The sequence below is a fragment of the Cetorhinus maximus genome, chromosome 17 (assembly GCF_964194155.1).
Source record: "Cetorhinus maximus chromosome 17, sCetMax3.hap1.1, whole genome shotgun sequence".
Taxonomy (NCBI): domain Eukaryota; kingdom Metazoa; phylum Chordata; class Chondrichthyes; order Lamniformes; family Cetorhinidae; genus Cetorhinus; species Cetorhinus maximus.
In genome coordinates this window covers 44,381,765-44,394,594 of record NC_135895.1, presented here as the reverse complement: position 1 = coordinate 44,394,594, position 12,830 = coordinate 44,381,765, and the positions used below count along the sequence as shown (strand labels likewise).

Sequence of the window (12,830 nt, the reverse complement as noted above, 5' to 3'; positions counted from 1 at the left end):
AAGTTTTTTTTACAGTCACAGCACGTAAACAGTTAAACACTCACTGAAGTGGCAACCATATTCTTTTTTACAAATCCGTTGCGAGCAAACGAGGAGTCAGAAAAAATGTGGAGCCATTCTGCCTCACTCACCTGCTTGAAGCAACTATCTATAGAAAACACTACAACAACTCATCAAGCTTACTTCAACAATATCTAACAGCCCTCTAACCTTTACCATCAACAAAGAGCAGAAACCGCAAGGGAACTACTTCTAAATTTCCCTCCAGGGACACAGCAATCTAGTCTAAAGATAGGAAAGCAAAATTCTCAGATACTTCCTGACAAAAGGTCATCAACTTGAAATGTAGGCTGTTTCCTTCTCCAAAGGCAAGTACACATGCAGTAAACATGCAAACATATGAATCAGGAGCAGGAGTTGGCCATTTGGCCCCTCAAGCCTGCTCCATCATTCAATAAGATCATGGCTGATCTGATTGTGGCCTCAACTCCCCACTCCTGCCTATCCCCAAGGAGAGAGCACAGGAGTCTGAAAACAGCACAAGAGGTGAGAGCAGTGGGAGTCTGAAAACAGCGTGAGAGCAGAGAGTAGCGGGAGTCTGAAAGCAGCGAGACAGGAGAGAGCAGCGGAGTCTGAAAACAGTGCAAGAGGAAAGAGCAGCGTGAGTCTAAAAACCATTTCCACTGCTGAAGAAACTGAATTAAAAAATACAACCGTGGCATCCCAGGAAACTACTAAACTGATTGGCCAGTAACTGCTTGGTGTAAGGGACAGTATATTAATAGCTAGCTTAGGACACAAGAGTTTAAGTATATCTATAAATATAAGAACTAAAAGTTTAAGATAATTTAAAAATAAAATAATTAAAATACCTAACACACATACCTGTGTAATTAAGTATAACTTTTAGTTGTACATGGTGCAAGCATTTAATAAGCACAGTAAATTCTAGATACATAGGAATTATTCTAAGTTAATTCAGAAAGTAATTAGTTTAAATTAACTAAATAACATAAGTAACACTGGCAGGACAGGTGTTATGTTGCAGCTGTGGAATGTGGGACCCTATGGACACCAAAGCAATCCAGGACAAACACACCTGCAGAAAGTGTAAGCAGCTAGAGGGATTCCGAATCAGGAATACTGATCTGGAAGCCACACTGCAGACGCTGTGCAATGTAAGGGAGGGGGAAAACTACCTGGTCACTTTTTTCCAGAAGACGGTCATACCTCCTAGAATAGGGTCGTCTGTTTTGGTCAGCAGTGAGGGACAGGAGGATGTGACTGGCAGTGAGGTAGATAAAGGGATCGAGCAGACAGTAGTGTAGGAGCTTCAGACTTTGCGATTGTCAAACAGGTTTGAGGTGCTCACAACCTGTGTGGACAAAAGCAAGGTCTGCAAGATGGATGAGCTGACTGGCCATGGCACCATGGTACAGGAAGCTATTCAAGCGGGGAGCAAAAAGCAATGTGATGGTAATAGGGGACAGTACAGTGAGGGGGATTGACACAATTTTCTGCAGCAAAGAATAAGAGTCCAGACGGCTGTTACCTGCCCGGTGCCAGGGTTCGGAAAATCTGCTCAGGGCTGGAGAGGAACTCAGAGTGGGAGGGGGAGGATCCAGTTGTCATGGTAATGTAGTGCCAATGGCATAGGGACATGATAAGGAAGGAGGTTCTGCATAATCAGTATGAGGAGCTAGGCACCAAATTAAGAAGCAGAACATCAAAGGTAACAATCTCTAGAAGGCAAATTTGCATAAGGCAAATAAGATTAGAGAGATAACTCTAGATGAGAGAAGGCTTAAAGACTGGTGTGGGAGAAGTGAGTTATGGCTTGTGGGCACCAGTGCTGAGGAAAGTGGAGGCTGTACCATTGGGATGGTCTACACCTGAACCATGCTGGGGCCGGTGTTCTTACGAGCCGCATAACTAGGGAAGTAGAGAGGGTTTTAACCTAAATATTGGGGGGGCAAGGGATCAAATTTAGGAAAACGTGGTAAATTCAAGAGTAGAGACAAGGCAAGAGAGGGAGGTATTAATGTGGGAAATGATAAACAGACCACGGCAGGAAGGAACAGAGTACAAATCTAAAAGTAAATCAATAGATAAGGCTAGATGTTACAAAATAATAAAAGGACAAAACTTATTTATTACACTTCATGAAATCTTGTAACAACACTGGCAGGTAAGATATTGAAAGATGACTAACTAGCGGAAAACTTCTCCCTACAGCAACACTATCCTGGATCATCTTGCTAACTGAGATACTAGCTGTCAATCTGCATTAAAGGCAGGAGATTGTATGGTATACTGAAATTCAATGCTGGGTCAGGACTGCATGGCAACATACCATACAGAGATTTAGATGAGCAAAATCACAAGAAAGGACAGAAGCAGATTATATAATAACAAAGCTAGCCTAATCTTTCACATCACATCTTTTCACAACAGCATCAAAGTAAGTCATGTCACAGTTGCTGCCACTCTGACCTCCAAGTTAGCAGGGGGTTTAACAATCCAGGTTCACATCCAATGCAGTATTGAGTGCGTGCTGCACTGTTGGAGGTGTCGTCTTTCTGATGATGCATCAAACCAAGGACCCGTCTGACCTCTCAGGTGAACATAAAAGATCCCATGGCACTATTTCGAAGAGCAGGGAGGTTATCCCCGGTATTCTGGTCAATATTTATCCTTCAATCAATATCACAAAACTAAACTATCAAGCTATTATCACATCGCAGTGGGAGCTCGCTGTGTGACTACTGGCTGCTCCGTCTCCTACATTAGAACATCACTAAACTTCCAGAAGCACTTCATTAGTTGTGTAAGTACTATGGAACATTTGGTGGTTATGAAAGGTGCTATATAAATGCAAGTTTTTTCCCCTCAAACCCCTGCTGTGTCACAATGTTATCATTTAGTATCTAAAACTATAGATGGGTACTTACAATCTCAGGCCACGTATGAATATTTTTTGTATAATGGTGATATCTAATGTTGCATTTAAAAGAGGTGGGTCAGCCTAGAAAACAATAACGCTCTTCCTGTCAGATGACTTAACGAACACTACTTATTCCAATGTAGTAAAATATTGGCATAAGCATCAAACAGACTCAAAAGGCAAAAAAAAAAAGTGGCAAGGCAAAATATAAATGGCAATTGTTTTGACAATAACAGAAGATACAAACTAAATGGCAAAAAGGCCAAAAAGATGTACAGAACAAAAATATAACAGTGACTGCTTGACCAAAGTGAGATTGTAATAAACTGCGTAAATCTTAAATTTCAACGTTCACAAAGTCCTCTGAATTTCTAACATAATCAACCTTCATGCCCAGAAATCATGTGCTACGTATGCAGGATTCAGGTGGTGTTTTGGTCTCCCAGAATCAATAGGCTACGATGTATCTATGTTACAATTTTTTTCTCAGTGCAAAGAGAAAGGAGGTCATTTTATATGTTAAAAAAACCTTAACTGTCAACAGAATCAGAATATCTCCAACTCCTGAATGTTTTTACCTGTCACACTTTTCAAACAAGGAGAAAGCCAAGGTCTGACTTGTAGCCTGAACACGTCAAATTCTCACCTCACCCTATGTTCACTTAACAGCAATTCAATTTGTGACCCCAAAAGAACACAACAGAAAACACTGTGCAATACTTGATATAATGCTCCTGTGTAAAGCATATGGACTTCCAAAAGATGTTTGATAAAGTGCCATTTAACAGGCTTGTCAGCAAAGTTGAAGCCCATGGAAAAAAAGAGACATTTGGCTGAGTGACAGGAAACAGAGTAATGGTGAACAGTTGTTTTCCGGACAGGAGGTAGGGATATAGTGGGGTTCCCCAGAGGTTGGTACTAGGACTACTGCTTTTCTTGATCTAAAGGACTAGACTTGTCCAGGGCACAATATCAAAATTTGCAGATGCCACCAGAGTTGGAAGTATTGTGAACTGTGAGGAGAATGGAGACGGACTTCAAAAAAGATAGGCAAACACATGACAAATTAAATTTATAGCAAAGAAGTGTGAAGTGATTAATTTTGGGAAGAAGAATGAGGAGAAGCAATATAAAATAAAGGGTACAATTCTAAAATGGGTACAGGAGCAAAGGAAACCTGGGAGTTTATGCGCACAAATCATTGAAGTTGGCAGGGCAAATTGAGGAAGCAGTTAAAAAGGCATATGAGATCCTGGGCTTAGAATACAAAAGCAAGAAAATTATAGTGAACCTTTATAAAACATTGGTTCGGCCTGAACTGGAGTAGTGTCCAATTCTGGACACTGCACTTTAGGAAGTAGGTGAAGGCATCAGAGAGAGTACAGAAAAGATTTACAAGAATGGTTCCAGGGATGAGGGACTTCAGTTATGAGGATAGATTAGAGAAGCTGGGGCTGTTGTGCTTTTAGAAGAGAAGATTAAGCAGAGATTTGATAGCAGTCTTCAAAATCATGAGGAGTCTGGACAGATAGGGAGAAGCTGTCTGCACCGGCCGAAGGGTCAAGAACCAAAGGACAATGATTTAAGGTGAACGGCAAAAGAACCAAAGGCAATAGGAGGAAAAACACATTACAAAATAATGTTGAAGATCTGGAATGCACATCCCAAGAATGTCAGATTGGCATCCTGTCATCTGCGGGAGATGATGAGAATACAGCCTCAAAACTTTGGGGAGGCGAGATGAGATGTTACACTTCTTTGTATGGCTGAAGAAGCCATTTCTGGAAAGGCACAAGGTTGTTTTTTAATATTCATTCATTGGGTGTAGGCCAGCATTTACTGCCCATCCCTAAGTACCCTTGAGAAGGTGGTGGTGATCTGCCTGCTTGAACCGCTGCAGTCCATGTGGTGTAGGTACATCCATAGTTCTTTTAGGGAGGGAGTTCCAGAATTTTGACCCAACGTCAGTGAAGGAACGGCGATATATTTCCAAGTCAGGATGGTGTGTGGCTTGGAGGGGAACTTCCAGGTGTTGGTTTTGTCATGCATCTGCTGCTCCTGTCCTTCTAGATGATAGCAGTAATTGGTTTGGAAGGTGCTGTCTGAAGAGACTTGGCATGTTCCTGCAGATGCTGCTACTGTGCGTCGGTGGTGGAGGGAGTGAATTCTTGTTGGGGGGGTGCCAGTCAAGCGGGCTGCTTTGTCCTGGACGGTGTCAAGTTTCTTGAGTTTTGTTGGAGCTGCACACATCCAGGCAAGTGGAGAGTATTCAATCACACTCCTGACTTGTGCCTTGTAGATGGTGATCAGGTTTTGGGGGGGGGGTTCAGGAGGTGAGTTACTTGCCCTTGCCACAGGATTCCTAGCCTCTGACTTGTGTTTGTAGCCACAGTATGTATATGGTTATCCCAGTTAGGTTTCTGGTCAATGGTAACCACCAGGGTGTTGATAGTGGAGGATTCAGCAATGGTAATGCCATTGAATGTCAAGGGGCGATGTTAGTTTCTGTCTTGTTGAAGATGGTCTTTGCCTGGCAATTGTGTGGCACGAACGTTACTTGTCACTTGTCAGCCCAAGCCTAGAAATGTCTTCTGGCATTTGGACATGGGCTGCTTCTGTATCTGTTGAGTCACGAATAGTGCTGAACATTGTGCAATCATTCGCGAACATCCCCACTTCTAACTTTATGATGGAAGGAAGGTCATTGATGAAGCAGCCGAACATGTTTGGGCCGAGGACACTCCCTTGAGGAATTCCTGCAGTAATGTTCTGGAATGAGGTGACTGACCTGCAACAACCACCACCATCTTTCTTTATGCTAGATATGACTCCAACCAGTGGAGAGGTTTCCCTCTGATTTCCATCAACTCCAGTTTTGCTAGGGCTCCTTGATGTCATACTTGGTCAAATGCTGCCTTGATGTCAAGGACAGTCACTCTCACCTCACCTCTGGAATTCAGCCTTTTTTGTCATGTTTGAGCCAAGGTTGTATGAGGTCAGCAACTGAGTGGCACTGGCGGAACCCAAACTGAGCATCAATGAGCAGGTTATTGCTAATCAAGTGCCGCTTGATAGCACTGTTGATGACCTGTTCCATTACTTTATTGATGATCGTGAGTAGACTGATAGGGCGGTAATTGACTGGATTAGATTTGTCCGATTGTATTAGATTTGTCCTGTTTTTTATGTACAGGACATACCTGAGCAATTTTCCACATTGCCAGGTGGATGCCAGTGTTTTATCTGTACTGGAACAGCTTTGCTAGGGGGGTGGCAAGTTCTGGAGCACAAGTCTTCAATATTATTGCTGGAATGTTGTCAGGACCCATAGCCTTTGCAGTATCCAGTGCCTTCAGCTGTTTCTTAATATCACGTGGAGTGAATCGAATTGGCTGAAGATTGGCATTTGTGATGCTAGGGAGCTCCAAAGGAGGTGGAGATGGACAATCCACTCAGCACTTCTGGCTGAAGATTTTTGCAGATGTTTCAGCCTTATCTTTTGCGCTGATGTGCTGGGCTCACCTATCATTGAGGAAGGGGATATTTGTGAAGTCTCCAGCTCCAGTGAGTTGTTTAATTGTCCACCATCATTCATGACTGGATGTGGCAAGACTGCAGAGCTTGGATCTGATCCAACGGTTGTGGGATCGCTTAGCTCTGTCTATCGCTTGTTGCTTACGCTGTTTGGCATGCAAGTAGTCCTGTATTATAGCTTTATGGTAATGGTAGAGTGGGGGATATGCCAGGCCATAAGGTTACAGATTGTGGTTGTATACAATTCTGCTGCTGCTGCTGATGGCTCACAGTACCTCATGGATGCCTATTCTTCAGTTGCGAGATCTGTTCAAAATCTATGTGCCATACAGGAAGTGAGAGCAAAGATGAAGTATTCTATTTGATTTTTTGTCTGCGTAGCTGGGCAGGATTTGGAGACCCAGACTTGCCCAGAATCTGCATCTCCCTCTCAACCTTATGCCCTGAAGAGGAAGAGTGGGAGCCCCTACATCTGGAGACCATTCATTTGCAGAAGTTGCTTGCTTAAAAGGGTCACCTGCTGCCTATAGGGCTCCACTCCAGTAGCTTTGACTCTCCCAAGCCAGACCCACGAGGCAGTGGCTAGATTTTACCCATAGCTGGGACCTGGTTAACGGTCACCAGGGCACATCGACATGCTGGTGGGTCTGTATATCACATCTCTGGGTCAAAGATTCCTCTGTGATCTTCTGCAGTTCAGCCTAGGGCCAAAGGGTGCCTAATTGCCGTGTGTCACAGCTGATAAGGTGATGGAGGCAGATTCAACCACGGCTTTCACGAAGATATTGCATAATTAGCTAAAGAGAACAAAATTGCAGGGCTATAGGGAAAGAGGAGAATAGGACTGACTGAGTTATTGCTCTTGCAGATGAACACAACAGGCCAAATTGCCTGGTTCTGTGCTGTAATCATTCTGTGATTCTATCTGTGATATCATTTGACATAGCGATAGTAACATTTCAGGCAATCTGCTCCGAAAGCACTGCTCACCATAAAGCAGTGTTTTAGCAGGGCGAAGCCTCAACCTGTGTAATGCACTATTTATGTGGTAAATAAAGTCTGGGCTTGAAGCTCGGCGTAAATATAATGAGAAAGAGCCAAGGAAATAAAAAACACCAGTAATCGGACATCAGATCTGGATGCGAATACATTGCCGTTTCCCCTAAATGAGACATTTATTTATGAAGTGTCACATTAAAGTCAAATCAGTGTAACATGTTCCTGATACAGTTTAAATGTTGCCGGTCTCGCCCTCCCACAGTTGCAGTAAAGTAACCACCCACCCACACTTGTCTTTGCCCAGCGGGGTGATGTAGGCCCGGCAATTCCTCCAAACCCTCAGCTAAATCGCAGTTTCCCACCAACTACGCCCACAGGTTTGTTTCTTCTTTCCCGGTTGTCGCTGCCCGCGCACCAGCCCCACCGCAAGGCGAGCTTTACAGAATAAACACTCAGTTCCTCTCAACCACCGGGACCGCATTCCTTCCGCGCCCACTCCTTATTCCCCATCATAAATCATCGCAAACGCTGTGATAACGCCAATGTTTTAAAGGAGAAGGCCCAGTTTTTACCTGAGTGAGTGTAAACTGCCCCGCCATGCTGTTTCCTACACTTTAGCCCATCATGCACTGAAAAAAGTTCGTGAACTTTAGGATCACAAATAAAACCTGGCGCTGGATTTTCAGATGGAATACATCACTTCAGGAGGTTAAGCATGCAGCTTGCTCACAAACAAATGAAAACTAAAAAAAAAACATCAATACCCCCGCCCCATTCTAGCTGCCCATTTCAGTTCTTAAGAGCAAGCCAGGTGGACCTTTATCTCTCAATCTTTCGTTCTGTCATATGTCTCACCTCACCCCCCAAAGTCTGCTCACCATCTCTACAGCACAAGTCAGGAGTGTGATAGGATGTTCTCCATTTGCCTGGATGAGGGCAGCTTCTACACCACCCAAGAAGTTCAACACCGTTCAGAACAAAATAGCCCACTTGACTGGCACCCTATCCACCATCTTAAACATTCACTCCCTTGGCAGGTGCACCACGTGTGTACCATCTACAAGATAAACTGTAGCAGCTTACCAAGATTCCTTTGACATCAGCTTCCAAACTCAGGCCCTCCTGGAAGGACAAGGGCAGCAGCTAAGGCACTTGGAAACACTTCAGCCTCCTAGTTCCACTGCAAGTTACACACTATCCTGATTTATAGAGGTATACTGCCATCCCTTCATCACCACTGGGTCAAACTCCTGGAACTTCCTTCCTAATAGCTTTGGAAGAATACTTTCACCACTTGGACTATAGTGGTTTCAGAAGGTGAATCAACACCACCTTCTCAAGAGCAAGCAAGGATAGGCAATAAATGCTGGCCTTACCAGTGATGCCCACATCCCATGGACAAATAAATAAAAAGTTTTCTCCTGTGCCATCTTGATAGTGGCAGCATCCTGGCCCTCTGAGTCAAAAGGTTGTTGGTCCAAGAATTTGATTGTATCATTTAGGCTGACATGCCAGTGTAATACTGAGGAAGTTCTGTATTGTTGGAATTGCAATCTTTTGGATGAGATGATAAGCCAAGGTTCTATCAGGTTGTTGAAGCAGATGTAAGGAAATTTATGTCTGTAATTGAAGAAAAGTAGGTAAGGTGACCTGGCAAATATTTATCTCTGAAAGAAATTAACGAGTTATCTTTGCTGTTTGTGGGACCTTGCTGCCACATTTGTCTACGTAAAAACAGAAATTAAACTTCAAAGTTTAGCTAAAATCTTAATAGACATGGATCACAAAACTCATTAACCTATGTCCATTCTAAAGTAATACATGTAGCATTCAAACTTGGTGCTGCCTGCTAATTTAAATAATTGTGGCACGTAGCCCAGCCCTGAACATGCTGTTGAGTGGCTGCATGCCCTAGTAGGAAGTCTAAACTTGTACAACGCTAGTCCCACTTAAAACTAGTATATAAGTAAAGTACTGCAGATGATGGAAATCTGAAATAAAAATGGATAATACTGAAAAAAACTCAGCTGATCTGGCAGTATCTGTGGAAAGAGAAACAGATTTAATGTTTAAGTTGATGACCCTTCATCAGAATGTTTTGACAAAGAGTCATTGACCTGAAACATTAACTTTCCTTCTCCACCAGTGCTGCCAAAACTGCTGAATATTTCCAGCATTTTTTGTTTTTATACCACTTAAAGCTAACCGGCGCTATTTAAAGCCAATTTGTACCTCTTAAAACAGAGGTGCATTCTGGCTACAGCAGATACTGGCCTAATTGTAGAAAAGTGTACACGACGAGTGAAAATGACATGACACAGTAGAGTGCGGGCTCTCAGATTTTCTGATGTAGCACTCGAGGCCCTGGTGCAGGAGGTGGACAGGAGGACAGATGTCTTGTAGCCACAGGGGGCCCTCCAGATAAACAGTTAGAATGAAATGGATGCACATAGCTTTAGGAATCAATGCACATAGTATTATTCTAAGACCTGGATACAGTGATGCAAGATGCTTAATCGCACAAGTGGTCAAAGGTCACTGAATTCACTTTCAAATGCCATATCCTTACAATTGATCCATTAACCTCAGACATTGCTCAATTCACCACACCCCGCCGACTTATCCACCAACAATATCTATCAAGCACATCACATACATTGCTTCGCCTCACCCTCATACACCTAGCACCACTACAAGCCTCATAGCCACACCTCACAGCTTGTATATGTTGCTACCTATTCAACAATGATAGACACATTACCCAAACTCTTTTCTCCACACTCATTGCTCTTCAAGAGAGAGGGAAGTGGGTCAAAATGGTACATAACCTGCAGCGGCAGTTAACCGACGGGGCACAGGTAGGGCTGCATATCCTTAGCCTCATGTAGGAGATGGAGGTTGCCATAATTGGGGCGGCTGTCACTGAGGCCAAGACCAAGAACAAACTGAAATCACAGAAGATGACGGTATGTTCCTGCTTATTCTACCTTTTCAAATCCCACTCCCCTGTCATCCCACAATCTCTTCTGATATACAAGCTGCAGTTGGCCTAAGCATGCACTTCTTCTGCCACCCCCTTCCTTTCAGATACCCAAGATCCATACCTGGTCAGGCATAAAGGCTAGGAAGAACAGAACACATGATGATGAAACACTATCACTTGATTGTTCACCCACAGACACTAGCTCAGGTACTGACAGTACAGACACTTTACCAGGTAGCATAGTGGCAGTATCTGCACATTGTGAGTCACCAGGTAGGAGTGACCTGTGGCAAGGAAGGGGCGAAAGGTGCAGGTGCTGGCTTGCCAGAGGTGAGATCACACACAAATTCTGTTACCAAAGGATAGTTTCTATGGGACAGCGTACAGGAAAAAACTGATGGAAAGCCTGCAGTCACTGTCAAAGAGCATGGGAGAGTCCAGCTCCAAATTGACACAGGGCTTTACACAGAGTTTGGAACCCTTCTCTTTCACTGTGAAAGTAGTGGCCAACTCAATGAGAACACTTGTGGACCCAACCATGATACAGTGCCTGATGACCAATGTCTCAGCTTCCATTACAGCCCAAGCAAAAGCCACCCAACATCTGAGTGCTCAGTGGAAGCTCAGACTGAGGCCATGGAGTCTCAGTTTGTCGTCATGCAGGCTCAGACTGCTGCCATTGTGGCTACAGATACGAGAGCTCAAATCCTCTCAAAGCAGTCCGATAATCTGTGTTCCAACAGATTACTAGGATTGCTGAGGCACAACCTGGGGGGAATCACAGCAGCACCAATGCCCCTGCTGTTGTCTGTCTGCCAGTCAGCTCAGACTGCTGTCACCCATGCCAAGGTGAAGTCCAAAGCCAGGCCTTCTAGGCCAAGAGTTGCTCTAGGGCATCCTGTAAGGCCATTTGCAGTCTCCCCCACTGTCAGCAGCCTTTCACAGCCATGCTACGGTCACTTGGGGTAGCACTGTGCAGGAACACTAGGTCAAGAAAATACAGTTCTTCCCTACTCCCAAGTTTCCTCCATTTTAAAACTTGTATTTATTCTCCCCAGTTCAATCTCCTTGGGTCATGTCCAAATACTTGAACCATTAAATAAACAAATTACTCACATAGTTCTAAATAACGCAGGAGGTGTTGATGGAGTACTCCAGGATGAACTTCCCTGATTTTGTCTCTTTTTGCATTATATTTACCCAATAACCTGCCTTGATAAACCCAGGAAGTTCATATGCAGGGAATCAAGTAGGAATCTACATCCCTGCGCTATCTGACACATTACTTTGGCACATTAACTGTTCTACCCTGTGTCCCTGTTTCTACTCCAATTGTGCTGGCTTCAAGCAGGCTCTAGTAGAGTCTGTGCTCATAATGAATGAATTTATATAGTTACATTAACATTGTAAATAAATAAGTCAGGTCTAGAAATGACACCAGGAGTTAGAGAAGAAAATTATGTGTAAGTGAATTATAAAGGGGTGGGAAGAATCAAAGGCATCGCAATACTGGTGAAAAATTCAGTCAACTGGCATTAGGAAGTGACAGCCCAACATTAGAACATATGAAATAGGAGCAGGATTAGGCCATTTGGCCCCTCAAGCCTGCCCCACCATTCAATAAGATCATGGCTGATCTGCCCAGACAGATCAACTCCTCTTTCGTGCCAGCTCCTCGTAGCCCTCAACTCCTTGCTACTTCAAAAATCTATCCACCTTCTCTTTAAATACTTTCAGTGATCTAGCCTCCACAGCTCTCTGAGGTAGAGAATTCCAGACATTCACTACCCTCTGAGAGAAGAAATTCCTTCACATTTCCATTTTAAATGAGTGTCCCCTTATTCTGTAACTATGTCCCCTCGTTCGAGATTCTCCTACTAGTGGAAACATCTTCTCCACAGCTACCCTGTCAAGCCTCCTTGGAATCTTGTACATCTCAATAAGATCACCCCTCATTCTTCTAAACTCTAATGAATCAGGGCCTAACCTGTTTAACTGTTCTTGATAAGTCAACCCCTTCATCCCAGGAATCAGCCTGTGAATCTCTTTTGAACTGCCTCCAATGCCAGTATATCCTTTGTTAAATACAGGGACCAAAACTGTACACACTAATCCAGGTAAGGCCTCACTAACACCCTGTACAATTGTAACAAGACTTCCCAATTTTTAAACTCCAATCCCCTAAAAGTTCAGGCATTTGCCTTCTTAATTACTTGCTGCACCTGCATGCTAACTTTTTGTGTTTCATGCTCAAAAACACCCAGATCCCTCTGTGCTGCACTTTTCTGGAGTCTCTCTCCATTTAAATAATAGTCTGCCTTTTGATTCTTCCTACCAAAGTGCATGACTTCACACTTTCCTACATTAAAC

At 43.6% G+C, this 12,830-nt stretch overlaps 1 protein-coding gene across 3 annotated transcripts in view; it reads right to left on the bottom strand.

The window, feature by feature from the left end:
- eps15 (epidermal growth factor receptor pathway substrate 15) overlaps positions 1-8,121 on the bottom strand; it is a 177,650-nt gene extending 169,529 nt beyond the window's left edge. For all 3 annotated transcript variants that reach the window (XM_078561141.1, XM_078561142.1, XM_078561143.1), the window contains exon 1: positions 8,050-8,121. In XM_078561141.1, the coding sequence (XP_078417267.1) occupies positions 8,050-8,076 (27 nt within the window). In that variant the 5' untranslated portion in view covers positions 8,077-8,121. The remainder of the gene's footprint in view (positions 1-8,049) is intronic.
- Between the last annotated feature and the right edge of the window lie 4,709 nt (positions 8,122-12,830).